This window comes from Castor canadensis, chromosome 16 (assembly GCF_047511655.1).
Source record: "Castor canadensis chromosome 16, mCasCan1.hap1v2, whole genome shotgun sequence".
Taxonomy (NCBI): domain Eukaryota; kingdom Metazoa; phylum Chordata; class Mammalia; order Rodentia; family Castoridae; genus Castor; species Castor canadensis.
Genome location: NC_133401.1, coordinates 16695723 through 16723576, shown reverse-complemented (window position 1 = coordinate 16723576; position 27854 = coordinate 16695723). Strand labels below are relative to the sequence as shown.

General features: G+C 55.1%; 3 protein-coding genes across 5 annotated transcripts in view; all 3 read left to right on the top strand.

The window, feature by feature from the left end:
• Nucleotides 1-4964, top strand: part of Sympk (symplekin scaffold protein) — a 31389-nt gene extending 26425 nt beyond the window's left edge. The window contains exons 23-27 of the mRNA XM_020169504.2: nt 2776-2963; nt 3672-3848; nt 4024-4119; nt 4321-4641; nt 4754-4964. Coding sequence (XP_020025093.2) covers nt 2776-2963; nt 3672-3848; nt 4024-4119; nt 4321-4641; nt 4754-4888 — 917 coding nt within the window. The 3' untranslated portion in view covers nt 4889-4964. The remainder of the gene's footprint in view (nt 1-2775; nt 2964-3671; nt 3849-4023; nt 4120-4320; nt 4642-4753) is intronic.
• Nucleotides 4933-19658, top strand: Rsph6a (radial spoke head 6 homolog A). Its single transcript, XM_074057657.1, has 6 exons — nt 4933-5690; nt 8221-8458; nt 13843-14607; nt 15947-16091; nt 16784-16901; nt 19294-19658. Exons 1-6 carry the CDS (start codon nt 5134-5136, stop codon nt 19529-19531), a joined length of 2061 nt encoding a protein of 686 aa, XP_073913758.1. The 5' UTR covers nt 4933-5133; the 3' UTR covers nt 19532-19658.
• A 1539-nt stretch (nt 19659-21197) lies between these two features.
• On the top strand, nt 21198-27724 carry Dmwd (DM1 locus, WD repeat containing). 3 transcript variants are annotated; one of them, XM_074057650.1, is made up of 5 exons: nt 21198-21675; nt 22826-23008; nt 24809-26054; nt 26878-26952; nt 27211-27724. In XM_074057650.1, exons 1-5 carry the CDS (start codon nt 21241-21243, stop codon nt 27318-27320), a joined length of 2049 nt encoding a protein of 682 aa, XP_073913751.1. In that variant the 5' UTR covers nt 21198-21240; the 3' UTR covers nt 27321-27724. The 3 variants fall into 3 exon arrangements, with proteins under 3 accessions (XP_073913751.1, XP_020028532.1, XP_020028533.1); XM_020172943.2 differs by having other exon boundaries at nt 21199-21675; nt 24809-26062; XM_020172944.2 differs by lacking the exon at nt 26878-26952 and having other exon boundaries at nt 21199-21675; nt 24809-26062.
• Nucleotides 27725-27854: the final 130 nt, after the last annotated feature.

Sequence of the window (27854 nt, the reverse complement as noted above, 5' to 3'; positions counted from 1 at the left end):
ACCCCCTCCTACCCTAACCCCCGTGAGCAGGTCAGAGGCCTGGGGCACCTGCTGTCATGAGTAGGTGCCAGCCTGAGTTGAGGCAGAAGAGTGCACCTCTGTTTGAGTGTTTGGTGGGTCTCTGGCCAGCTCTCCACGAGCCCCCAGGCATTCACTCTGAGCCAGGCTCTCACTGTGTGCCCATGGGCTGCTGCTGATCCAGTCACGATACCTGGTGAGCTTGTTGCGGACAGGAGCCGGAGTTCCAGATGGGCTAAGTAAGTTGCTCAGGGCCACACAGGAGCCGAGCGGTGTAACGGCGCGCAGAACCTGAGATAAAGAGGACCTGAGTTGAGAAAGGTGCCTGCTGCGCACAGATCTCCAACACCTCCCCTGACAAGGCCACAGCCCTTAGCCCTCCCCAGAGGTTTCTGGGCTAGGAGGTGGAGGCCCTGCCTGTTATCCTCTGCTCCAAAGACCACTGTCCTTTGATTCCTCTTCTTATCTGGGTGAGGGCTTCCTCTCTGCCACCTTGGGATTCCTTGGTCCGTGTTGTCACTTACGTTGCTTCAGTAGCTTCCTTCCTAGCTTTGTCAGCAAGTTCTCAGATCAGAAGAGGAGTTGTGAAGCTGTGACTGAGGAAGCCCAAGTCCTCTAAGGGAAGAGCAGGGGGAGAAGAGGGTCTCCAAGGTCACGGTCCAGGACTGTGGTCTTTAGACTCCCTGACCCCTCCCCTTTTCTTGGTGGTGGTTCTGGGGATTGAACCCAGGGTCTCCAGCATGCTAGACAAGCGCTCCACCCCTGAGCCACACCCCCAGGGCTTTTGTTTGTATTTTGTTTTTGAGACAGGGTCTTGCTAACTTTGTCTGGGCTGGCTTTTTCTAATTATTTGAGGGAGGGAAGTTGCTGATAACAGTATCCCCTTAACAGCCATTCCTGGACCTAGAATAGAAACCCTGGCTTGCCCAGTTCTGTGGTGTAATGCAGAAAAACAGGAGAGGGAAGACACCTTGCTGGCAATCACACAGGTGGCCAGTGCTTAGGGCTCTGAGCCAACCTGACTTTTTCCATTGCACTGAGGCCTGCACACATCCCCCATTCTTGCTGGACCCCAACACTGCCGTGGCTGTCCATCTGCAGCTCCTATTGGGCTTATCCAGAGCAGGTTCCCTTGCTAGGCACCCATGTGTCCTGGATGCACTGTACACCTCAGGGGGAGAAGTCCCACCCTTCCCCGGGTACCCCTGGAAACCCAGCATCCCCTGCCATTCATTCCCACAAACCACCCTCTTCTGTAATGCCCTGCCCCAAGTGATCTGTTGGAGCAGTTAAGAAAACTCCTTGAAGCTAAGCATGGTAGGACACATCTGTAATCCTAGCACTTGGGAGGCTGAGGCAGGAGGATCATGAACTTGACACCAGGTTGGACAACATAGTGAGACTGTCAAAAAAAGATACAAAACCTCACCACTAGCCTCACAGAGGGAGACAGTCATTCCTGGGCAGTAGGGACTCAAGGGCAGAGCAGGGCTATGACAGCCAGAGGGGCCACCTGACCCAGCCTGGCTGTAGAATAAGAGGCCTGGACAAGGGACCACCTGCTGAGAGAAGGGTGAGTAGGGGGAGGTGACAGCTGACAGGAGTCCATCTAGAGCCCCAGGGCTGTACCAGCCATCCTCAAAGTGCTGAACCAGCCTGGTGGACCCTACGGGTATTTGGCCTTGACCTCTTGCCATTCTCTAGGAAGAAGAAGGTGAGATTTGAGCTTTTATAATCGCCCTTGGTTGCTGTATGGAGAGGAGATTAAAGACTGAGAAGAGGCCTAGAGGAAATTAGCTGGGGTGGGGGCACACTAGGGGGAGGAAAGGGCTGGAGCCTATAGGCAGCTGGACAACAGGACTTCGGCCAGGAAGCGTCAGTGCTTAGGTTCTAGCAGGTTCTCACTCTATCCTTCAGCCTCCTCCGTCTGTCTTCCTGCAGTGCCACCCTCCTCCCTCTTTGGGCCCCCCTGTTCCTTATAGGACCACCCCCATTCTCTGCTAGCCTCTCAAGAATTGGGGTTTTCTCTTCTGGCTCAATAAAGACTTCCTGCTTGACAGACTCAATGGCCAGTGGTGTTTGGGGATGAAGGGTTTCAGAGGTAGCTCCTGGGCTCTCCCTGTTAGCACAGTTGACCAGGCACTGCCACCTGCTCCTGGGGACACAGACCCCAAGGTTTGCCCTTAGGGGCACTTGTGTTTTGCCAGCCCTGTGCACTCTGCTGGCGCTGGGTACTGAGCTGGGGGAGGGGGTTTATCATATGCCCAGGCCTGCCTCCTCTTGTCTCTCTTCCCTGTTACTTTACTGAGTATCCCTGTGTCACCACACACACACATGGTGTCCCTTGGCACCAGTACAGACCTGCCTGTCCTCAACTAGCCTTCTGGTGGAGTACTACCTGTGTCCCTTCTGGGGGAGCCTCCCCTTCCCAGCAGGCTTCCTGCCACCCTGTCAAGCCAGAGTGGGCCCTAGCGCATCTTTCCTGCCTTAGCCTCCCCAGGACTGTCCTCAGAGAAGGGGCCAACATCCGCCGTGGGCCCAGCATGGGGCATCCAGGAATTGGACATGCCTTCTTCCCTGAACATGCCGCAGGCCTCCCAAGGCTGGACCACAGTGTGCCCTCATAAGAGGCCTTTGACTAGGGACGGGAAGCCTTCTCACTGGCCTGCACAGGGCTGAGGGTTTCAGAATGGTGGTGGGGCTCCTCCCGTGGGCAACCGGGCAAAGAGGACAGGCCAACTCTCCGCCTCCTCACAGCCACCAACCTGTGCTTTGCGGAGCGGAACGTGTACACGTCGGAGGTGCTGGCCGTGGTGATGCAGCAGCTCATGGAGCAGAGCCCCCTGCCCATGCTGCTCATGAGGACCGTCATCCAGTCCCTGACCATGTACCCCCGCCTGGGGGGCTTCGTCATGAACATCCTGGCCCGCCTCATCATGAAGCAGGTAACCCGTCCCTGGCCATCCGGCCTCTGCGCCTCCTCCCCAAGGGAGCCTAGCATGGTGCCAGCTCCTCTGGGCCCCTGCCCTTCCTCCAGCCAAGAAAGCAGAGTGCAGGGGCCTCTGAGCCGGATGACTACAGGGTGGTGAGTGAGGGTAGCTGGGTAGCAGGAGGGGTGTCGGGGCGGCACGCCAGCAAAGGTATGGCTGCCCCTTCCCCTCGCTACTATGCACCAAAGGAGTTCTACCATGCTTTTTGTTTCAAGAGCATAGAAATTAGGGCTTTTAGAAATACATGACTCAACAAAAAGCAAGTCCTACCTGCAGGCAGCAGACTGGATTCGGCACACAGGCTTGCCTGGAGTCAGATCTGGGTTCAAATGCTGCTTCTGCTCCTGTGACCCTGCTCAGGTCCTTACCCTGTGGCCTGTTTAGCAGGCTAATGTTGCCCTCTTGAGGCCGCGTGTGGACCACGAGATGCTGCTCACCTACCATTGGGCCTGGCCTGCCCCAAGGAGAGCTGCAGGGAAAGGGGGTGCTGTTCCCCAAGTCCTCGGGTTCCAGCTGCTTAGACAGGGAAGGGTGGACTGTATTGTAGGTCCGTGGGTTCCTCCAGTCCCAGGGTGGGATGTGGGTCCCAGTCTTGGCCAGATCTTTCTTCCAGTGCCCACTGCCCCCTGCGAAAGCTCTCTTGTGCCCCTACCCCCGGTGCAGGTGTGGAAGTATCCCAAGGTGTGGGAGGGCTTCATCAAGTGCTGCCAGCGCACCAAGCCCCAGAGCTTCCAGGTCATCCTGCAGCTGCCGCCCCAGCAGCTGGGCGCCGTCTTTGACAAGTGCCCGGAACTCCGGGAGCCCCTGCTGGCCCACGTGCGCTCCTTCACCCCCCACCAGGTACCCAGGGTGTGGGGCTGCCAGCGCCAAGGGCAGGATGGGGAGTGGGCAGAGGGGAGCCCGAACTGCCACAGAAGGCCTGGAACTCCGGAGGGTCAAAGTCCCGGCGTCTGGGATGACCCAGAGAGGTCTCCAGGCCGGAGCTTTCCACAGCGCCCCCTCCTCTCTTCACCAGCAAGCACATATCCCCAACTCCATCATGACCATCTTGGAGGCCAGCGGCAAGCAGGAGCCAGAGGCCAAGGAGGCGCCTGCAGGGCCCCTGGAAGAGGTGAGGGCCATGCAGCCGCCCACCTCCATTCCCGCCCTGCCCACCCTGGGAGGCGCGGCTACCTGAGCCGCCTGGCCCCAAGCCTGGGGCAGGAAGCAGGGCGGGGGGCAGCCGCCTTTCCCACTGTGTCCACAGTGAAAAGGGGCTGAGCTGGGCGCCCTCCTTCTCCCCTTCCTGAGCTGCGCGCCCCTCCCGTCCCAGGACGACCTGGAGCCCCTGGCTCTGGCCCCTGCTCCGGCCCCCCGGCCCCCGCAGGACCTCATGGGCATGAGGCTGGCCCAGGAGAAGGCCTTGAAGCGGCAGCTGGAGGAGGAGCAGAAGCTGAAGCCGGCGGGCGTGGGTGCGGCCGCCGCCTCCTCGTGCCCCGCGCGGCCCGGGCCTCCCCCGGCCGAGGAGGCCATGGATTTCCGGGAGGAGGGGCCGGAGTGCGAGACCCCGGCCATCTTCATCAGCATGGACGACGACTCGGGGCTCACCGAGGCCGCGCTCCTGGACTCTAGTCTTGAGGGGCCCCTCCCTAAGGTAGGGGTGACAGCCCGAGCTGTGAAGAGAGGGAGGATGGGGTGGGGGAGGGGCGCGAGGTGGCCGGAGGCCCCCTCCTGACCTGCCGCCCCCTGCCACTTCCCGCCACCAGGAGGCAGCAGTGGGCGCGCCCGCCGCGAAGGAGGAGCGGAGCCCGCAGACCCTCGGCCCCGCGGGGGACGACGCCAAGACACCCAGCCCCGCGGCCGAGGAGGCGGGGGAGCCCGAGGCCAGGGGCAACAGCTGACGGGGCTGGGGGGCGGGGGGACGGGCCGGAGCAGCAGGGCTTTGCCTTGAAACTAATAAAGGAGGTGGGCTCCGGACACGGGTGCCAAGTCGTCTCTGCCGCGTGCTGGGCGGGCATGCGCCCCGCCTCTGCCGACGTCGCCCCCGCGTCCCGCGCCCCCGGTAACCGCCGGCCAGCGGCTGCCAGGTGTGTGGCCTACCTGCCTGCAAGCCTTTCTCCTACAAGTCCGCGCCCCCTTCCAAAGCATGGGGGAGCGGCCCCCCAACCCCGAGCACTCCGACCGGAGGACTTCGCAGACCTCCCGGCAGCCCCCGGCGGTGGTCCCCCGGGAGGCGCAGCAGGTCCCGTACCAGCAGCAGGACTGGTACCTGGCCGGCCCGCCCCAGGCCCTGCCCACGTACTACCCGGCTGAGGTGGGTGGCGTGGCCTACCCGGCCATGAACATGGGCTTTCCCGCCGAGTTCCAGAGCCAGTCCTACCCAGATGAGAGAAGGTTCCATGGTGGCGAGGTCCACGCCGACCTAATGCCACAGGACCACAGCAACCTCTTCCAGACACTGGAGTCCACCTACCAAGACCCTGGGGCCAACGTCCTGGGCCAGGTCAGCATGTACCAGGGAGAAGACCAGCAGCTCAACCCAAATACTCGGCACGGGCCCCACCTGAGGGACGCCCTGACCCTCCAGTACTCGCACTCAGAGCCCTTCAGCAGGGAGGCGCCCGAGCCCGAGGCGCGGGAGCTGGCGGTGCAGAACGCCAAGGCCTACCTGCTGCAGACCAGCGTCAATTGCGACCTCAGCCTGTGAGAGGGGCCGGGAGGGGGGGGGGGGCTTGTGTCACCAGAGTGGCTCCTCACAGGGACGTGTTAGTTGCTCTGGGAGTTAGAGAAGTAACACCTTTAGCTAGTATTGGCTCACCAGACATTGCACTGGCACTGCGTACCAAGGTCTACTCACAGCTGGGATTAGCATGGCTTCCTGGCGCTACTTTACACAGAAGGAGACTGAACCAGAGAGGTCAGAGCACTTATCCAAGGTTGCACAGCTAGGATGCAGCAGGACCAGAACAAAACTTCATTCCAGAGCGAATGGTTTGGCTCCTGAAGTCACGTTCAGTTTTTGTCGGTTTGGGTTGGTTGGTTGTTCAAGACAGCATATCCCAGGCTGACCTTAACTCAGAATCCTCCTATTAGCCTCCCAAGCACTGAGATTACAGGTGTGCACCACCACACTTGGGTAGACCCTATTCTTGCTCACTAAATCCTGTCTGAGGAAGGCACTTGCCGAAGTAGCTGCAGCCCCAATCTACATCTTAGACTCTAAAGCTCACATTGCAGAGAAGGGACAATAAACATTCAAAATAACAAGGTGGGAGATAATAACTAAAGCAAGCTGCTGGAGTGGCTCAAGTGGTAGAGCACCTGCCTAGCAAGCATGGGGCCCTGAGTTCAATCCCCAGTACCAACAAAAAACAAACTCTTAAGCACTTAGTACAGGAGGAAGTCGATCAATACTCCATTCCTGGGGATCACCGGTTTCCGGGTCCCCCTGCATTCTCCAATATGCAGTCTTTCTCTTCTCTTTTCTCCAACTAAATTCTCTGCAAATAAAATCTTTCCAACCTCTGCAAAAAAAAAAAAAAAAAAAAAAAACTCCATTCCTTCTTCCTCCGTCCATTGTGAGAGGAGGGTAATTCTTGTCTTTACTTGCCTGTTTCACTCACTCATTCACTCACTGATCTACTTGGGCACGGGGCACAGGGAAGACCAAAATCCCCTGTTCTTGGAGCTCACGGGGCGGGGGAAATGGCCAGGTGATAGTAAGGCCTAAAAAGTTAGATGTGTGTTGATCAGGGACCTGAAGGAGGTGGGGGAGGGCACTTTCCAGATAACTGGCAGAAAAGTCCAGGGACAAGGCACAGCAAATAACTCGGAGGCTTGCTGTGTTCAGAAGGTATGAGGAAATGTGGTCTGCAGACTCTACCCCTCCCACACTCAGAACCTGCTATGGCTCCCTACTCCCCTCAGGAGGAAGCTCGGGAAGAGATACTGCTCACCTGGGCCTTGAAGGCCCCTTGCACGCTCCAAAAGTTTATTTCTAATTACTATCTGCTCCTACCTCAGAACCTACAACCCAGGCAAAGTTAACCTGTTGGTGTTCCACCAACAAATCTTGGGTCTTTGGAGCTTCAAGGTGTCTTCCTAAAAAGCCCTGACTAGTCACCTTTTCTTTTTGACGACACTGGGACTTGAGCTCATGCTTCCTAGGCAGGTGTTCTACTGCATGAACTGCTCCACCAGCAAATTTTTAGTTTTGAAGTTTGCTTTTTTTGGCAGTACTGGGGCTTGAACTCAGGGCTTCACACTTGCTAGTTAGGCACTCTACTGCTTGAGCCACACTTCCAGCCCACTCTCACTTTTTCTTCCCAATTCAGTGAGGGTCCTCCACCACACTCAAGACTGCTCACAAGCCAGGTGCTGAAGGCTCACACCTGCAATCCTAGCTACTTGGGAGGCTGAGCTTGGGAGGATCACGGTTTGAGGCCAACCTAGGCAAATAGTTCCTCAGATTCCCCCCTCCCCAAATCTCCAAAATAGCCAGAGCAAAATGGACTGGAGGAGTGGCTCAAGCGGTAGAGCACCTGCTTTGCAAGTGTGAAGCCCTGAATTCAAAACCCAGTCCCATCAAAAGCAGTTTCTACACAGCAGAAGTTTACACATACTTGGAAATCAGACCCACCTGGTGTCAAATGCTGACTGTGCCACTATAGTGTGGCCTGTTGATTCCTCACGTGTAGAGAAAGGAAGGTAATGTGAAGATTCAACATTTCTCTCAAGCGCCCAGCTTGGTGTCTGACTTAGGTGGATGGAAGCCATTATGATGCCTGTTATCACCCTGGCCTCTGCTTCTCAAACTCCTCTCTCTCGGTCCACTCCAGTCACACGGAGCCTTCTCTGTACTCCTCCAACTTGCTAGGCACACCCCCATTCCCATGCAAACCACAACAGTTTTGCTTCTTTCTAATCTTTTTCTTCCTCATGTCTTATTGCATTGGCCGTGACCTCAAGAATAGCTAAGTACAAGTGGTTAAAGCAGGGGTTCTTGTTTGAGGCCAGCCTGGACTACATAGCAAGACCCTGTCTCAGAAAAAAAACAAAAATTGCCACCCCATACCTGACATAATATATATACTCTGCCTATTGGATTGGACAGGGATATTGTCTGTTCCCTCCTGTGTCCCCAGCACCAGGCACAGGGCCAGGCACACAGCAACAGGCTCATTGAACTGAATAAGTGATGTCCCCCACCTCCTTGCTCCTCTGTGGGAGGCAGGTATGAGCACCTGGTGAACCTACTGACCAAGATCCTGAACCAACGGCCTGACGACCCTCTGGCCATCCTGGAGTTTCTGAACCGCACCACGCAGTGGGAGTGGTTCCACCCCAAGCTGGACACGCTGCGGGACGACCCTGAGATGCAGGCCACATACGAGATGGCGGAGAAGCAGAAGGTGCTGTTCCTCCGTGGTGGCGGCAGCGGAGAGGGCGAACAGGAGATGGAGGAGGAGGTGGTGAGTGGGAACTTGGGGAGAGGCGCACCCCGGGATCGGTGGGGTCCCGGGCTTACCCCGTGGCCGGTGCTGAGGCCAGGAACAGAAACCACCTCCACAGAGGGGGCCCCGAACACCAAAGCTTGGTCTTTCTCCAGCCGCACTGGGTCGCAGGGGGCAGAGGAAAGACGGCCACCTGGAGATGGAGGCTGGTCCCTTCCATAGTCCCTTACCGCACACCCTTCCCTGCAGAAAATCGCTGCCCTGCAGGTGTTCTCCTGTCCCTCAGTCAACTCTCAATCAACCGCTCCTTCTCCCCCGGCCTCAGTTTCCCTGTTTACAAATTGAAGTCTGCTAAGAACTCTTATCCCCCACCCACACACGGACATTCTGCCATCCTCACAGTGCTTACGTCCACGTTTCAGAACTGGATGATGCTTACAATTTGAGTGAAATGTTCTTTGATTTTTTTTTTTTTGAGGACTCTGATTATAATAATCTGATACCTCCAAGCTCCCCTGCCAAGAGCTTTTATATTTTTTGTTCATATTTTATTAATTTATTTCTGCAGTACTTGGGTTTGAATTTAGGGCCTACAGCTTGAGCCATTTCACCAACCCCTTTATTTACTTATTTTTTAACTTTTGTTTTTTTCGTGGCACTGGGGTTTGGACTCAGGGCCTCACACTTGTTAAACAGGTGCCCTTACCGCTTGAGCCACTCTGCCAATATAAGCAGCACATTTTTGTCAAGGGTCTTTTCGAGCTAGGGTCTCACGGACTATTAGCCCGGGCCGGCCTTCAAACCGCAGTCTCCTGTCCTCCGCCTCCTGAAGAGCCTCGCTCGCTCGCTAGGCCGGCGCTCCACGTGGGCCACTCCACCAGCCCTGGCTTTAAAGCCAATTCCCTGACGGCTCCACTTTAGAACGCTTGACCCTTAGGGCCCCGCCCCTTAGAGCTCCACAGAGCCGGAGGCTCCGCCTCCTTAGGCTGCCACTGGGGGAGAGGCTCCGCCCCCTTACGCGTCAGTCAGGGGAAGCTCCGCCCCCTCATAACGTCATTCCCCTCGAGGCCCCCATTGATATTTAATGCCTGGGAGGCTCCGCCCCTTAAGAACGTAGCCAGGGGAGACCCGCCCTCCTGGAACTCGAAGATGGAGTTCTTGGTTTGGCGTCTGTAGAGGGCAAGATTGTAGAAGAGATAAATCCATGATTTACCCGGACGCGGGTGGCACACGCCTGTAATCCCAACTACTCAGGAGGCAGAGATCAGGAAGATCGCGATTCAAAGCCAGCCCAGGCAAATAGTTCATGAGACCCCATCTCGAAAAAACCCATCACAAAAAAGGGCTGGTGGAGTGGCTCAAGGTATAGTTCAAACCCCAGGGGAAAAAAAAAAATTCTGCTTTTTCCTTATGCCTCTTCTGCCTTCATCAGGCCAAGAACTCTTGACACTTCATGTCAGAAAAATGGCTGCAGCTGTGCCAGACATCATATCCCCACACCAGTGCTTCAAAACAGGAGAGATATTTACATCATGTCTCCCCTCTTTTTTTTTTGTTTTGGATGTACTGGGGTTTGAGTTCAAGGCCTAGTGAGTGTTAGACAGGCACTCTGCCATTTGAGCCATGCCCCTAACCCTTTTTTGCTTTAGCTGTTTTTTTCAGATAAGGTCTCCAGTTTTTCCTTGCCCTGGCCTCAGATTACCATCTTCCTGCATAGCTGGGATCACAGGTGTTTACCACCATGCCCGACTTTTTTGTTGAGTTGGGGATCTTGGTAACTTTTTGCCCAGTCTGCCCTCAAATAGCAATCCTCCCCATCTCTTGAGTCACTGGGTTTATAGGAGCGAACCACTGTGCCCAGCCAGTCTCCAACTTTTGAAAAAGTAAGGGGAGGAGTGGGGGTGGAACTCAGTGGTAGAGCACTTAACCTGGCATGCACAAGGTGCTGGGTTCCATCCCCAGCCCTGCAAATAATAAAAATTAAAAATCAGGAGAGCAAAAGTTTCTAGAAGTCCTTCATAAAACTTCCACTTGCATTTCATTGTCTAATTGGGCCACGTGGTCACCACTAGCTGCAAAGGAGACCAGAAAAGTGACAAGGCAGAAGATGGAGTAGAGGGCTGGGGGTTGAGCTGACTCAGCAGGACCCCAGCTAGTCCAAGGGTGGGGATGTGACTGGCCTCCAGCACAGCTTCAAATCAGGAGGCCCAGTGCCCATCTGAGCCTCTCCTCTGCTGCCTCCTGTGTGGAACCTCCTGAATTAACTTCTTAGAAAGTTCATCCACTTGCCACTAGGAACTCCTTTCTCCTTGATCACAGGTAGGGGTTTCCTTCTGCAGAAACCCAGCGGGAGAAAGAGGAAGAATGACTCTGGTCACAGAAGTCAAGAGGTGTTGCAGAGGAGGAGCTGTGAATGTGGCCTCTGGGGTCAAATTCAGCCATACCAGGCAATTTCTGGGCAGGGGGAGGCCAGCTGTGCTTTCATACCATCTGGCCATAGAAAGTAGAGTCTGATCACTGCACCAGTGGTTCACACCTCTAATCCTAGCTCCCTGGGAGGCTGAAGCCAGGAGGATTGAGGTTCAAAGTCAGCTGGGCAAGTAGTTTCAGAGACTCATCTCCAAAATAACCAGAGCAAAAAGAACTGGAGGTGTGGCTCAAACAATAGAGCCCCTGCTTTCCAAGTACAAAGCCCTGAGTTCAAACCCCAGTCCCACCAAAAAAAAGAAGTCTAGTCTGTCATTTTGCATAGCTGTCTACTCTTGCTCTAATCAGTGGTGGCCAGAAGGACAGGGTGACATTGCCATCCTTCAAACGTGGCATGATGATATGCCATTGCCATGTGGATGGGAAATTTCCAGAAAGAAGGTGATGGCCATGGGCCAGACACACGCCCTCAAGGCTCCCATCTTCAGTCCCTCGTTTTCCCTCCCGGCTGCAGGAGGGCAAGTCTTAGACTTTTGACTCTGCTGCTGAGTCGCTGATGTCAATACCAGTTAGACAAACAGGCTTTTGCATCATGCTCAAAACGCTTAAGGAGGCACACACCTGTAATCCTGACACTTGGGAGGCTGAGGCAGGAGGATTGAGAGTTCCTGCTCAGCCTATGCGACATAACTATTTTTAGGTTAACTTGGGCTACCTAGCAAGACTGTCTCAAAAAATAAGTAAATAAACCGGGCGCCAGTGGCTCATACCTGTAATCCTAGTTACCCAAGAGAGATCAGGAGGATCGTGGTTCGAATCCAGCCTGGGCAAATAATTCACGAGACCCCACTTCTAAAGAGCCCACCGCAATAAAGTGCTGGCGGTGTGGTTCAAGGTGTAGGCCCTGAGTTCAAACCCCAGAACCACACACACACACAAAAAAAGAAAAAAGGTAAGACCAGGTACAGTGGTGCACACCTGTCATCCTAGCTAGGCAAGAGGAGAGGGCAGGAGGATCAAGGTCTGAGGCCGACCCTGGGCAACATCACAGACCCTATCTGAAAAATAAAACTAAAGCAAAAAGAGCTGGGAGTGTGGCTCAAGTCTAGTAGGGCACCTGCCTAGCAAACACGAGGTTCTGAGCTCAAACCCCAATACTGGAAAAAAAAAAAGAAATAAATTTTTTAAAAGAGGAAGGGAAAGATGGGTCCAGACATGCACACAGGATGATGCCATGTGAGATGCAGGTGGAAGTAAGAGTGATCCTTGGACAAGCCAAGGAACATCAGAGATGGCCAGCCACCCACTAGAAGCTGGGAGGTCAGGGACGGAGTCTCTCACAGCCCTCAGAAAGAACTAACCGTGTAAACACCTTGACCTTGGAATTTTGGAGTTTTTTTTTTTTTTTGGCTGTATTGGGGCTTGAACTCAGAGTCTTCACTTTGAGCCACTCCACCAGCCCTATTTTCTAGGATCGAAGCTAGCCCAGGCAAATAGTTCCGTGAGACCCTATCTCAAAAAAAACCCATCACGAAAAAGGGCTGGTGGAGTGGATCAAGGTGCAGGCCCTGAATTCAAACCCCAGTACTACAATAAATAAATAATAAATAAATGCCCAACACAAAACAGGGCTGACAGAGTAGTTCAAGTGGTAGAGCATCTGCCTAACAGGCATGAAGCCCTGAGTTCAAACCCCCCTGCCCCCCAAAAAAACAAAAATTGCCGGATTGGAGGTATGGCTCAGCAGTAGAGTGCCTGCTTTGCAAGTATCAAGCCCTGAGTTAAAATTCCAATCCCACAAAAAAAAAAGAAAGAAAAGAAAAATTGCCAGTGACTCAAATGATCAGATAAAGGACCTAAAAAAAAAAACCTACTGTGTTCACCTTGAAGCTGTCTGGTTTTTCTTTTAGCCCAGGCTGGCCTTCCTGAGGATCACTGTATTTTCCAAACATTCATGCCCACATCCCTTAAATAAAAGACCTTCCCCCCCCACACCCCCGCCCAATGTGCAAGGCCTGCGGGGGTTGGGGGGGGAGTGAGTACAGTTCTCCTGGTTTAGGTCATGGTGTCCCTAGCCTGGCCAGGTTGCCAAGGACAGCTCATACTTATCTCCTGAGAAGGACCTTGTCTACTTTGTCCTACGTCAGTGCTTAGCCTGGGGCTGGCACCCATTGTGTCTTTTTAGGGGAAGGTCTCAAATGATGTAGCCAGGCTGGCCTTCAAGTCACGATTCTCCTGCTTCAGCCTCCCGAGTAGCTGAACTTACACGTACTCCACCATGCCCAGCTTCCACTAGGTTTAATATAGGTTCTGGGATGACTGAAAAGTGTTGGGGACAGCTTTTGTGGCCATATGGATGTACAGGCGACATGATTTCCCATAGACAAGTACATTGCCTGGTGACCTGCACAGGCCCTGTCCCATCCCCTCAGATATTCACATTTCATGTCTGGGGCCCAAACCTCACTGGATTCCAGTCTTAGGCCTCAATTTGTTCTCACACCACCCTTCAATATCACTGATTCTTCTGTTCAAGACTTGTGTCTTCCCTTAATTTTCTGTGTGACTTGGAGAATGTTAGGAGTGCATTTGGCTACAAGTAACAGACACCGATGACTAAAAATGTCTTCTTTGTTCCACAGAACAAGGCCAGAGTAGGTAAGGCAACTCAGCAATGCCACATGGGGGTACTAAACAGTTTCTACCTTTATGCCCCATCACCTTTAGGGTGTAGGCTTTTGTCTTCCATGCATCGTTGCCTCATGTGCCTCATGGTTCCAAGACAGCTGCTGTAGGTACAGGCTTCAAATCCTCATTTCCAGCAGGAATCTCTCTCTTCTCTTCTCTCTCTTCTCTCTCTCTCTCTCTCTCTCTCTCTCTCTCTCTCTCTCTCTCTCTCTCTCTCTCTCTCTCTCATGAGCAGCTGAGGTCTCTTGAGTCTAGAAGGCATCATGCAGCGTTCTTTCCTTCCGCAGACTGACAGCCCGGTGCCCAACATCATGGAGACGGCCTTCTACTTCGAGCAGGCAGGCGTGGGGCTGAGCACGGACGAGAGTTTTCGCATCTTCCTGGCCCTGAAGCAGCTGGTGGAGCAGCAGCCCATCCACTCGTGCCGCTTCTGGGGCAAAATCTTGGGACTGAGCCGCAGCTACCTGGTGGCCGAGGTGGAGTTCCGGGAGGGCGAGGAGGAGGGGGAGGAGGAGGAGGTGGAGGAGCTGCTGGAGGGTGGCGAGGTCCTGGAGACTCATGGCGAGGAGGAGGGCGAGGAGGACGAGGAGAAGGAGGTGGACACGGTGCCCAAGCCGCAGTGGAAGCCGCCACCCGTCATCCCCAAGGAGGAGAGCCGCACGGGCACCAACAAGTACCTGTACTTCGTGTGCAACGAGCCAGGCCGCCCGTGGACGCGCCTGCCGCACGTGACGCCCGCGCAGATCGTGCAGGCGCGCAAGATCAAGAAGTTCTTCACCGGCTTCCTGGACTCGCCGGTCGTCAGCTACCCGCCCTTCCCCGGCAACGAGGGCAACTACCTGCGCGCGCAGATCGCGCGCATCTCGGCCGCCACGCACATCAGCCCGCTCGGGTTCTACCAGTTCGGAGAGGAGGAGGGCGACGAGGAGGAGGAGGGCGGCGCCGGGCGCGACTCCTTCGAGGAGAACCCCGACTTTGAGGGCATCCCCGTGCTCGAGCTGGTCGACTCCATGGCCAACTGGGTGCACCACACGCAGCATATCCTGCCGCAGGTGAGGAGGACCAGGGGCTCGCTCAGGGTGACCCCCGAGAGAAGATCAGGCTGGTACACTTTGCTAGGTGGTGTGCTCTTTTATATGTATCTATCCATCCGTCCACCAATCCGCTGGTCCATTCATCCACCCACCCACCCACCCATTCATCCACTCATCCGTCCACCAACTCATTCATCCATCCATCCATCCATCCACCCATCCACCCACTCATCCATCCACCCATCCACTCATCCATCCACCCACTCATTCATCCATCCATCCATCCATTCACTCACCCACCCATCCATCCATTCACTCATCCACCCATCCATTTATCCATCCATCCATCCATTCCCCCATCTATCCACCCACTCACTCATCCATTCATCATCCATCCATCCATCCACCCATCCATCCATCCACCCATCCATCCACTCATTCATCCATCCATCCATCCACCCACCCATCCACTCATCCATCCATCCACCCATCCACTCATCCATCCACCCACCCATCTATCCATCCATCTATCCACCCATCCACCCATCCATCCATCTATCCATTCACTCATCCACCAAGCCACTCATCCATCCATCCATCCACCCATCCACCAACCCACTCATCCATCCATCCATCCATCCACTCAGCCCCCACCCCTTCACACTTGTAGGCAGGGGCTCTATCACTTGAATCACTCCGCCAGCCCTTTTTTTGTGGGTTTTTTGTTTTGTTTTGTTTTGTTTTGTTTTTGTACTGGAACTTGAACTTACGGTTTACACCTTAAGCCACTAAACCTGCAGCTCTTTTTGTGAAGGGTTCCCCCCTCTTCAGTACCAGGCCTTGAACTCAGGACCTTTAGCCACTACACCAGCCCCTTTTTTCTGTTAGGTATTTTTGAGATAGGGTCTCCCGAACTATTTGCCCTGACTTTGAACCATGATCCTCCTAATCTCTGCCTTCTGAGTAGCTGGGATTACAGTTGCAACACACTGGCGCCCCACTGATTCACGTTTCATAGCTGCTTGCCAAGCAGGCGCTCTACTACTTGAGCCGTGCCTCCAGTCTAGGCCTAAACTGTCAAAGTCTCTCTTCCCAAAGATGTGTCCCCAGAACCCAGGGCAGGACCTGCACCTAGGAGGTGTTCATATGACGTATGAGATGGATAGGGCCACAGTCGGTGAGAGCCAGGCACTCCCCCCCACAGGCTCTGGGCTCATTCCCCTCCACCCACTGACTTGTGTACCCTACCTAAGGAGAGGGCCTCAGCATGCTCCAGCATCCTGCCTGGCCCTTTACCTCCTTCCATGCAGGCGTGGCTCTGTACCCAGGATGTTACCTGGCACTGTCTCACCTCTAGGGCCGCTGCACGTGGGTGAACCCTTTGCAGAAGTCGGAGGAGGAGGAGGAGCTGGGGGAGGAGGAAGAGAAGGGAGATGAGGGGCTGGAGGAGGTGGAGCAAGAGGTTGGGCCCCCCCTACTGACACCACTCTCGGAAGACGCAGGTAGGGGTCCTCTGCATGTGTGCATCGCTAGCCTGGGAAGGGGTGAGCGGAAAGGGACCAGAGGCAGACCCCAGGGGCCATTTCTGCATTCCATTCTCCAAGCCTCAGTGACTCTGTCATCTATAAAGTCATGATACTGGCTCCCTCTGGAGGGCTCTGGGATCTCATCCACATTTGGAAAGGAATCCAGTACCTGGCAGTGACTCTGATCTTGGGGACTCGGTCCTTGGAGTCCCATGTGGGCTTGGGGAGCCCCTCCAGGGCAGGCAGGACTTGAGCTGGAATCTGGGTAAATGGATCAGAATTCCCCAAGGTCGAGGCACCTGGAAGGAAGGGGAAGAGGTGGGAGGAGCAAGGGAGTGGATGAACCCCCTATGTGAACCCAGATTCTCGGAGCCCAGGGCCTGAGCCCTGCCCTCAGCATCCTGGGCCAAACCAGTGGCCGACTCGGGAGGGGAATCCTGACAGTCACCTGGCCATGCCTCACCACCGCCACTGTTGCAGGCTGGAGGCTCAGACAGGTGAAGTGGCATCCTGAGGCCACACCGGGGGAGAGAGGCCTGGAGCTAGATTTCAAACACTGAAGCACATGCTATCAGTTGTCACAGTTCCCTTCATGCCCACTGGTCCTTTGGCTTGGTTCCCTCCAGAGGACCTCTGACCTCACTGCCCCCTCCGCCTTCCCATTGCAGAAATCATGCACATGTCACCCTGGACCACCCGCCTGTCCTGCAGCCTGTGCCCGCAGTACTCCGTGGCTGTGCTGCGCTCCAACCTCTGGCCAGGAGCCTATGCTTTTGCCACTGGCAAGTAGGTCTTGTCCCTGTCCCTCTGCGCAGGAAACCCCTTTAGGACAGATGTCTTAAGAGCCCCACTGGGTGGGGGGGAGTAGAGTACAGATTGGGAGGAGCCCATCAGGAGACCTCCCAGGACTGACCCTCTTATTCAGCACCCAGGGGTTCCACTGGGGCTAAAATAAAATAAGAAATCTCAGTCCAGAGCAGGGCTCAGGGTGCAGTGATACACCTCTGTAATTCCAGCATTCTGGACCTGGAGTCAGGAGGATTGAGAGTTCAAAGCCAGCCTAGGCTACAGCTAGAGACCCTTGCCAGATCGAGGGGCTGAGCCCCTTGGATGAAAGAATGGAGGATCAAGAGGGGAAGGGATTGGACCAGGGTCACACAGCACTTGTGACATGCAAACCTGGGTCTCCCTCCTGCTGATCACAGAGGTGGGAGTCTCATCTCTGGGGTCCTCCCCTCCTCCCCTAGGCCCCTGGACAGTTCTTCCCATTGGAAGGGTTTTCTCCCCATAGGGCAGAAATCTTCCCCACCAGAATACCCTACTAGTTGTTCCCAAAAGATTGACAAGGGCTGGAGGTGTGGCTCAAGCAGTAAAGACCCTGCCTTGCAAGTGGGAAGCCCTGAGTTCAAACCCCAGTACCACCCTCCAAAAAACACATCAACAAAAACAAAAAATTGATAAGCTGAAGTCACCTATGCATCCCCTGCCCCAGCTGTCCTTGGGCTCAGCCCCTCAGTGCCCTGTGTAGTACGTGGGGGTACGCTACCATTTCTGTCCAGCAGGTGGTGCACAGCTTTCCCTTTTCCTCTCCATGCCAAGCTTGTGGCTTTGGGTGCTGGGTTCACAGTTCTCCTGGAATATCTTGGAATCCTAGTGCTTTAATCACATTCCCCACAATTATTATTTTCTTCTCTAGAAGCTGGGGAGAGGCACACTTGCTTTTGTCAACCCCAACTTACCAATACCCTCCTGAAGGCCAAAGATCCAAACTTGGAACTCCACCAGCCTATCCATCCTTCTGCCCAACTATCTGCCCCGCCCACCCCCAGCCTTCTATTCACCCAGCCTGTCATTCTTTTTTTGGCCCCTTTATAAAATCTTCTCCTCCTCCTCCTCCTCCTCCTCCTCCTCCTCCTTCTTCCTTTCTTCTTCTTCTTCTTCTTCTTTTTACTGGGGATAGAACCCAGGACCTTGCACATGCTAGGCAATCACTCTACCACTGAGCCACACTCAGCGCTTTTCTTTTTCTTGTTCTTTCATTTTTTCTAGACAGGGTCTTGCTAAATTACCCAGGCTGGCCTGGAACTCACTAACATGTACACTATTTCATTTCATTTCATTTCATTTGGTGGTACTGGCATTTAAACTCAGGGCTGTGCACTTGGTAAGCAAGCACTCTACCACTTGAGCCACGCCTTCAACCCCAAACCCTTTCCATGTCCAATATAAATAACATATGAGCCACACATGTCGTTTAAAATAGTCTAGCAAGCCCATTCAATAAGTAAAAATAGGCAGGCAAAATTAACTTTAATCTTTATCCCAAATATCTAAAATGTTAGAATTACAGCACAAAGTCAATAATGTAAAACTTGTTAACAAGCTATTTTCCGTTCTTTATTCCATAGCAAGTCTTTGGAATCTGGGGTGTATTTTCCATGTGCAGCACATCTCAATTTAGCATCAATTCTGATGCTAAAATTTCATCAGAAATACTTGACCTTAACAGGGTATAGTGGTTTGCGCCCATAATCCCAGCACGGTAGGCTGAGGCATGAGGATCAAGAGTTAGAGGCCAGGACTGGGGATGTAGCTCAGTGGTTGAGTGTTGCTCACCAGGCATGAAGCCCTGGGTTTGATCCCCAGAACCATGGAAGGAAGGAATGAAGGAAGGAAGGAGAGAGAGAGGCCAGCCTGGACTACATAGTGAGTCTGGCTACATAGCCTGTATCAAAAACAACTTTGAAAAAGGGCTGGTGGAGTAGCTGAACTGGTAGAACGCCTACCTACCTAGCAATTGTGAGGCCCTGAGTTCAAACTTCATAACTGCCAAAAAAAAAAAAATCAATTACCTGGGTGCCAGTGGCTCTTGCCTGTAATCCCAGATACTCAGGTGCACAAAATAGATGTATCTTTTTCTCTTTTTTTGGTGGCACTGGGGTTTGAACTCAAGGCCTCAAGCTTGGTAGGCAGGTGCTCTACCTAAAGGATTTGGGCCACTCTGCCAAATCCTTTTTTGTGATGGGTTTTTTTGGAGACAGGGTCTCTTGAATTATTTGCCTGAACTGTGACCCTCCTGATGTCTACCTCCCAAGTAGCTAGGATTATAGGCATGAGCCATGGCACCTGGCAGTCTCACCCTTAAAGAGAGTATCCTGGTGTCTCTCTGCCCCTGCAGGAAGTTTGAGAACCTCTACATTGGCTGGGGCCACAAGTACAGCCCTGAGAACTTCAACCCGGCTCTGCCAGCCCCCGTTCAGCACGAGTACCCCAGTGGGCCTGAAATCATGGAATCCAGTGATCCCACAGTGGAGGAGGAGCAGGCCCTGAAGGCTGCCCAGGAGCAGGCCCTGGCAGCTGCGGAGGAAGAGGAGGAGGATGAGGAAGAAGAGGAGGATGAGGACCTGGATGACTGAGGCTCTCTGGCCCTCTTTCCCTAGCAGGCCAGCAGGCATTTCCCCTTATGCATTGTTAGTTACATATCACATTTTCCCTGTTGGTTGGCTTCCCGATCCTGGAAGGCTGCTCCAAGTAAAATTTGTCCATGGCATTGCAGTATTGCAAATGAACGATTCTTTCTTTTTTTGGTACTGGGACTTGAACTCAGAGCCTACACCTTGAGCCACTCCACCAGCCCTTTTTTGTGAAGGATGTTTTCAAGATAGGGTCTCTTGAGTTATTTGCCTTGGGCTGGCTTCAAACTTCCATCCTCTGATATCTGCCTCCTGAGTAGCTAGGATTATAGACGTGAGCCACAGACACTCAGCAGATCAAATTATTTTTTGAGATAAGAGTCTCACTATTAAACCAGGCTCCCCTCTACCTTGACCTCTGATTGCTGGGATTACAGTTGTGTGCCAACTGGTACAGGTCAAGAAAGGAATGGGGAAGGGAACGCCAGTATAAGAAACGTGCAAAGAGCTAAGGGCAGAGAGTATGACCTGATGTGGTGCGTAGTTTCTCAAACCTCACTTTAGGTGGCATGTAGTGTGAGGGGTTAGTGGTGAGAGATGGGATGACAGGGGTGACGGGCAAGATCATACAGGATGTAACATTACCCTGAGAGCACCAAAGTGGTCTTGAACAGGAGAAGACCCTGGTCATATTCATGCTTTAGATGGGCCCCTGTAGGGCTAGGGTCCTGGCTCAAGTGGTAGAGCACCTGCCTAGCAAGCTTGAGGCCCAGAGTTCAAACCCCAGTGCCAGCCAGGCACCGGTGTCTCACACCAGTAATCCTAACAACTAAGGCGGCTGAGATTGGGAGGATCACAAATAGTTCTCCAGATCCCATCTCCAAAGTAACCAGCGCAAAATGGAGTGGAGGTGTGGCTCAAGCGGTAGAGTGCCTGAAGCATGATGCCCTGAGTTCAAACCCCTCCCCCATCAAAAAAAAGGGTGGTTGGATGAGAGGCCTGAATTCAAACCCAAACTGTGCAAGACAGAGAGAGAGAGAGAGAAAACTAAACCTCAGTTTACATATATTTTAGAGCAAGGCGTCATGACACATTCTGCTAGCCCAGGCAAAGGGAGACCCTCTCTCAAAAACAAAATACAAACAAAAGTGTTCAATGGTAGAAAGCTTGAGTGAAGCCCTGGGTTTAACCCTCGTACCTGAAAAACAAAAAAACAGGGTTCGAAATGCTGTGTTCGGTGGGGACTTCACGCTGTCATTGGGAAACACTGAGGTCAGGGAGGTGTACTGTTGAGCACTGTTGAGAAGACACACTGATCATTTCGGGTCACCTGTGACGTCAGGGGAAGGCTCTGACAAGGCCTTCTTTTGAGGGTCTCTCCGTTGCTAGGCAAACCGTTCCCAGGGTACGGTTGTTAGGGACCAGAGCTTTCCAGTTGGCCACACCCCTTTCCTTGCGGGCACCGCCCCCGTAGCCAACCACAGTTGGTGCTGGGGCGGAGGCCGCGCCCACTTTTTCGCCCCACCCACAACCCCAGGCCCGTTACCCAAGCAACGGTCAGGGGTTCGTCCCGCCTCCGGATCCGGCTGCCAGTCGAAGAGGCGTCGTCAGGGCGACGACCCTACCTCTTCCGGCGCGGGCCTGCGGCTTCCGGCTGGGGGCCCGGCTGCGGGCGGCGGTCCGGCAGCGGCGGGGCCCGGGGGGCGCCCAAGATGGCAGCGGGCGGCGCGGAGGGCGGCTCGGGCCCCGGCGCTGCCATGGGGGACTGCGCGGAGATCAAATCTCAGTTCCGCACCCGTGAGGGCTTCTACAAGCTGCTCCCCGGCGACGGCGCCGCTCGCAGATCGGGTCCGGTTTCCGCCCAGACCCCGGCGCCGCCCCAGCCTCCGCAGCCCCCGCCCGGCCCGGCCTCCGCCTCCGGCGCCGCGGGCCCCGCATCGTCCCCGCCGCCTGCAGGCCCTGGGCCCGGGCCCGCGCTGCCCGCCGTGCGCCTCAGCCTCGTGCGCCTCGGGGAACCCGACGGCGCTGGGTCCGGGGAACCGCCTGCCACGCCCGCGGGGCTGGGCGCGGGTGGAGACCGCGTCTGCTTCAACTTGGGCCGCGAGCTTTATTTCTATCCGGGCTGCTGTCGCCGCGGGAGCCAGCGGGTGAGTGGCCCGCATCGTGGGGCCTGGGTGCTGAGAGTTTTGGGTGAGGGGTCCCTAAGAAGTGATGAGTCCCCAAATTAACATGGGGCCGCGAGAAAGGCGTCGGAGATGTGATGGACAACCGAGGGGAACGAGATTCTCGGAGATAGTGCAGGATTCTGAAAGGTGATAGGGCCGTCCCTCCCCGCGTGGGGGTTCTGGGGTGGTGCGTATTGTGATATGATGGGGTATCTGAGATGATGTGGGGTTCCCTGGCTTTAGGGTGGCAGGTGTTCTGCAGGTGATGGGGAATCGTGAAGTGACACAGGCCTAGAGGAGATGGATCAACTTAGAAGTATTGCAGCTTGGAGATGTTGGGGGTGAGGGATGTCTTGAGATTTAGAGGCCCTGAAGTGAGGGGGACTCTGGAAGTGATGAGGGTCTTAGATGTAACAGATGAATGAGATCTTAGAGAAAATTGAGGTCTGGAGGTAATGAGGGGCCTGCAAGAAGTGAGGGTGATAGAAGTTCCAGGTGATGGGAGCCTCCTGGGAGGGGAAATCCTAGGGCAAATTTGATGGGCAGCTCTAAAGTGATGTAGGTGTCAGAGGGGTGAAACCCTGAGTGACAGGGATGCCGAGAGCTCAGAGGTGAAGCATGTACCTAAACTGTTGAGTACATTCAGTTGTCCCAATGACATTGCTGAGGTTAATGGGTATCTGAACTGTGATGGAGGTCTTGAGGTTTAAGGACCTCAAATTGAAGGGATATTGGTCACCCTCTGGGGTGGGTGACCCTGAAGACTGGGACCTTGGAATATTGTGGTGAGTCCCAGTGAAGTTGCCTAGGTTATGAGGGCTAGAGGGACTGGGAAAGAATCCAAGCTCAGGGACAATGGGGACCCTGAACCCTGATGATGTGGACAAGGGTGGGAGGGTCCAGTGTTGGAAAGACACAGTGGGGGTGGGGGGTGCCTGCAGTATGCTTCTTCCCCATGTGTGTCTGATTTGAGTCCTCTTCCTGTCTATGGTCACCTCTCCTTCCCCACCCGTTACCCACTTCCCCTGGGGATTTAACCCTGCTTCCTCTTAGCGGTCTTCCCCAACCTCAACTCCCTTTTCCTTCCGCTCTGTGGTCTAAACCCTTAACATCTTTTCTCCCACTGCTCAAGTCCATTGACCTCAACAAGCCCATCGACAAACGCATCTACAAGGGCACCCAGCCCACCTGCCATGACTTCAACCAGTTCACTGCCGCCACAGAGACCATCTCCCTGCTAGTAGGCTTCTCAGCCGGCCAAGTGCAATACTTGGACCTCATCAAGAAGGACACCAGCAAGCTGTTCAATGAGGAGGTGATTGCAGCCCCAACTCCTTCCTTCCCTGCTCACCCACATGCTGTCTGACACCAGGCCACAGCTGCCTGGGAGCAGCAGGGGCCTGAGAGGGGCAGGGTGAGGAAGAGAGGTGACAGCAGCAGCTAGTTATGCCAGATGCTCTCCCTGTGCCCAAGCTCTGTGCTAAATGAACACTTTGTTTCCCTAAGTTTTTACCAACCAATGGGTAAGAAACTGTGGTGCCCATTTTGCAGAGTAGAGGACTGAGGCTGGTTACCGGTTGGGATTTTTTTGCTGCCCATGTTCTTCAAATACTGGGCTGGTTTGGATTCCAGTCCCCGCTGCATCCTTTACTTACTGTGTGACTTTGGGGCAGTGATTATTCTCAGAGCCTCAGTTTTCCTCCTCTATGAAATGGGATTCTATTTCTTTCTTTTTTTTTTGTGGCGGTACTGGGGTTTGAACTCAGAGCCTCATGCTTGCTAGGCAGGTGCTCCACCGCTTGAGCCACTCCTCCAGCCCCGAAATGGGATTCTTATTTCTCCCTCACTGGACTGTTGTAAAAATCTTGGAGACTGCTCAGTGTAGGCCAACTTGGCTCACAAGGCAAGGCCAGCAAATGACCTTATCCTTGGGCAGGGACTGCTCTATCTCCTTGTCTCTAGTCCAGAGGAGGCATTCTATGAATGTCCTCAGAATGAGCGAATGGCTGAAGGGAGCAAGTGGAGCAGTGAATGGATTGAAGGCATGAGCTCATCCGTTCACGACACAGCGGCTGAGCATCCGTCCTGTGCCAGGCATTGTTCTGGGTCCATCTCAGTGAGCAGAAGGATGCCGCACGGCCAGTAGGCTGGGGAGACAGACATATGGACGTTAAGTATCCTATATGTGGCAGTGATTGAGGGGAGGGTGATAGGTGAGTTCCTACAGATAACAGGAGGGCCTAGCTCATGTCATCCTCACGGCCATGGAAGCCCGGGGAGCATCCTCTTGCAGCTGGGTTCGACTGAGCGGTAGAACAGAACTGATTGGATCGCTGATGGTTTTCTTAGTCCTGCGACTACAGGAGGCTGCTTGGACCCTGGGGAAGAAGTTTGTTCATGGAATATAGTGGCTGCCTGGGGACTGGAGGGCTTTGTTCTCTGGTTGAGAAGGGCTTAGATTGTCCTGGGCAGGACAGTGCCAGGGACTGGCTTGTATTTAACCTCATCTCTGATGACTACAGAGGAGGTGGTCCTGGCCCTGGGCCAGGTCGGAGGCACTGTGGACTGACCAGGTGGGCAAGAGGGTTCTGAATAAGTTTGCACGTGGAAGGTCAAGTCCACAGGAGTTGTTGGGTTAACTTGAGCTGTGAGGAAAGAGGAGCAAAGATACCTGAAGGTTTTGACCTAAGCAGATGGCAAGACAGGGCTGTCGTTCATTTGTCCAGGGAATGTCTTTAAGGATGTGCATTGCTCCGTGCACTGGGATAGAACAGCGAGCCAGGTGGACCAGCATCCTTCCTTGGGGGACCCACATTCTGTGAATAAATTTCTTACCATACGCCTGACATAGTGAAGATGGGAAAGTGGTAGATAGAGGACAGCTATCTGGCAGTCCTTTGCCAAAGATGGGACATTGAGACTTCATGGAGTCCCTGTGGCCACCTCCTAGGTGGCTTTTCTTCCCTTGTGTTCCTGTGACCTGCTATCACCTGTCTCCCTTGCTCTGGGAGCTGCTCTTGGGCAGGACTTGTGTTGGAAGGTGCTGGGGGTCCAGATGGAGTGAGGTCTGCCCAGGGGCAGTCACCTTCTCCCAACCCCTTTCTTCCTTTTACAGCGGCTGATCGACAAGACCAAGGTGACGTATCTGAAGTGGCTGCCTGAGTCAGAGAGCCTGTTCCTGGCTTCTCATGCCAGTGGCCACCTGTACCTTTACAACGTCAGCCACCCCTGCGCCTCGGCCCCGCCCCAGTACAGCCTCCTGAAGCAGGGCGAGGGCTTCGCCGTCTACACTGCCAAGAGCAAGGCACCCCGCAACCCACTGGCCAAGTGGGCTGTGGGCGAGGGCCCCCTCAACGAGTTTGCCTTTTCACCCGATGGCCGGCACCTGGCTTGTGTCAGCCAGGACGGCTGCCTGCGTGTCTTCCACTTCGATTCCATGCTTCTGCGGGGGCTCATGAAGAGCTACTTTGGGGGTCTGCTGTGTGTATGCTGGAGCCCCGATGGGCGCTACGTGGTGACAGGAGGCGAGGACGACCTGGTCACCGTGTGGTCCTTCACTGAGGGCCGTGTGGTGGCTCGAGGCCATGGCCACAAGTCATGGGTCAATGCTGTGGCCTTTGACCCCTACACCACACGGGCAGAGGAGGCCACATCGGCCACTGGTGGTGGGGATCGGAGTGGCGAGGAGGAGCTCCCTGAGGCCCCTGGCACAAGCTCAGGTGGAGGAGCCCCGCTCTCCCCACTGCCCAAGGCTGGCTCCATCACCTACCGCTTTGGCTCAGCCGGCCAGGACACACAGTTCTGCCTGTGGGACCTCACTGAAGACGTGCTTAGCCCGCACCCGCCCCTGGCCCGCACCCGCACCCTCCCAGGCACACCGGGAGCCACACCGCCAGCCACCGGCAGTTCCCGGGCTGGTGAGCCAGGCCTGGGCCCTCTGCCCCGTTCCCTGTCTCGCTCCAACAGCCTGCCGCACCCAGCTGGCGGTGGCAAGGCTGGTGGCCCAGGCACAGCCACAGAGCCAGGCACGCCGTTTAGTATTGGCCGCTTTGCCACGCTCACACTGCAGGAGCGGCGGGACCGGGGGACGGAGAAGGAGCACAAGCGCTACCACAGCCTGGGCAACATCAGCCGCGGTGGCAGTGGTGGCGACAAGCCCAGCGGCCCGGCGCCTCGCAGCCGCCTGGACCCCGCCAAAGTACTGGGCACTGCGCTGTGCCCGCGCATCCACGAGGTGCCGCTGCTGGAGCCCCTGGTGTGCAAGAAGATCGCACAGGAGCGGCTGACGGTCCTGCTGTTCCTGGAGGACTGTATCATCACTGCCTGCCAGGAGGGCCTCATCTGCACCTGGGCCCGGCCCGGTAGGGCGGTGAGTCCCCACCTGGAGCAGGGAAGGGCCACCGCGCAGACAAAGCTGTCTGAACGCCTGCCTCCTAGCACTCTGGGAGCAGTTGGCAGAGGGAAGTGCATGCAGGAGACAGCTGGGGGTGGCGGGGCCCTCTGCCAGGCATTTGAATGGTGTCTGATAGGCCCGTGAGCCTGATTTTGGTGTTTGTCTCGGCTTTTCTGTTTGGGCTGTACTGGGGTTTAAATTCAGGGCCACCTGCAGCGGTGCTTGTCACTGGAAGCAGAACTTATTTCTGTGGAAAATCTGGGCTTTTACATGGTGAAACTTTTTAGTATACTTTGGGCCAACACTCTAGAGGCAAGATTTTGCCAGGGGGCCTGGCTTCCTGCCTGGCTCTTGTACTCTTGGGATCTGAGCCTGCTGCAGAAGGCTTGGGTGGAAATCAGAGCCAGGTCCCAGGCCTGTGTTTCTGTTCCCTGTCAGGCCGGCTCTGACCTACTCACACCTCTTAGGACAGAGTGCCTTTCGGGTGGGCTGGAGTGGGTGCGTTCTCCTCCCAGTTGGCTGTGGGGTTCAGGAGGTGACAGGTGAAACAGAGGCCTGCCACCTCGTTTGGAGCTGGCATGGGGAGTCTCAGCTAACCCACGGAGCCTTAGCATTTGGGTTCAGCGTCCGGGATAGCAGATCTAAGGGCCACAGCTCCGTTCTTGGATCCTTGGTTTGGTGGTTAGAGTCCTGGACCCCTAGAACTCAGAGCAGTTTCAGAGCCTCAGATGCAAGGATGCTGGGGTTTGGGGAGGGTGACTGAGTCCTGAAAAACCCCTCTATCTCCCTAGTTCACAGACCAGGAGGCCGAGGCCCAGGCAGGGGAAGGAAGTTGGCCCAGGTCACCCAGCAAGTCAGTGGTAGAGGTAGGACTGTCCCCAAGTTCTTTCCCTTCCAGCATCTCAGGACTACCCCCAAGTAGAAGGGGACCCCAGTCCCCTCCTCTCTGCCTTCTCCTCTATTGTCAGCTCTGCCCAGGACCACCTGAGGACTTGAAGCTGGCTGTTTGGAGCCAGGGCAGCAGCCTCAGGGCTGGGGTGGGCTGAGATGCCAGGGTCTGTGGGTGTTTGGCAGAAGCCCCTGGTGGTGTCTAACCCACCTGTCTTCCCTCTCATCTTCCCTAGGGCATCTCCTCCCAACCAGGCAACTCCCCAAGTGGCACAGTGGTGTGAAGCTGTGGATGTCGGGGTCCCCACCCCATGCCCCCAGCCTCTTCCATGACCCTCCCCGCTGACCTCATGGATCAACATATTAACAAGACTAACCATGCCGGAAGGACTACTCCAAGCCCCCGCCCTGCACAAATGTGGGGGTCCCCAAGACTGACCCAGATAATGGGGGATGTAGCGGCCTGTGTGGCCTCTTTGTTGTCCCCACCCACTGCCAAGTAAAATGACCCCTTCCTCTGAAATACCAGTGTTAACCCACAGTCCCATCCCCAGCATGTGACTGGTCACTCCTGGGAGGATCCCTGCCTCCAAGAGCCCCAGCTCTGCAGTGGAGGGGCCACCCCCCTTCCCGGCTGCACCTTCCTCCCCTTGCTATTGTCTGTGCTTGAAGAGTGTTAAGTTATGGAAGCCTCCAGGGCCTTCCTTGTCCCCCTGGACCTTTTATTTATACTAAAGTTCCCTGTTTGCACAGTGGCTCTGTTCCCTTGGAGGGGGGAGTGTTGGAAGTGTTGGTGCTTGGCTGCACGCCTAGGATCTGCGCTTTAACCCAGTGGCCAGGCCACATCCCCCATCAGCCGGGTAGGGAGGGAAGGGGAGGA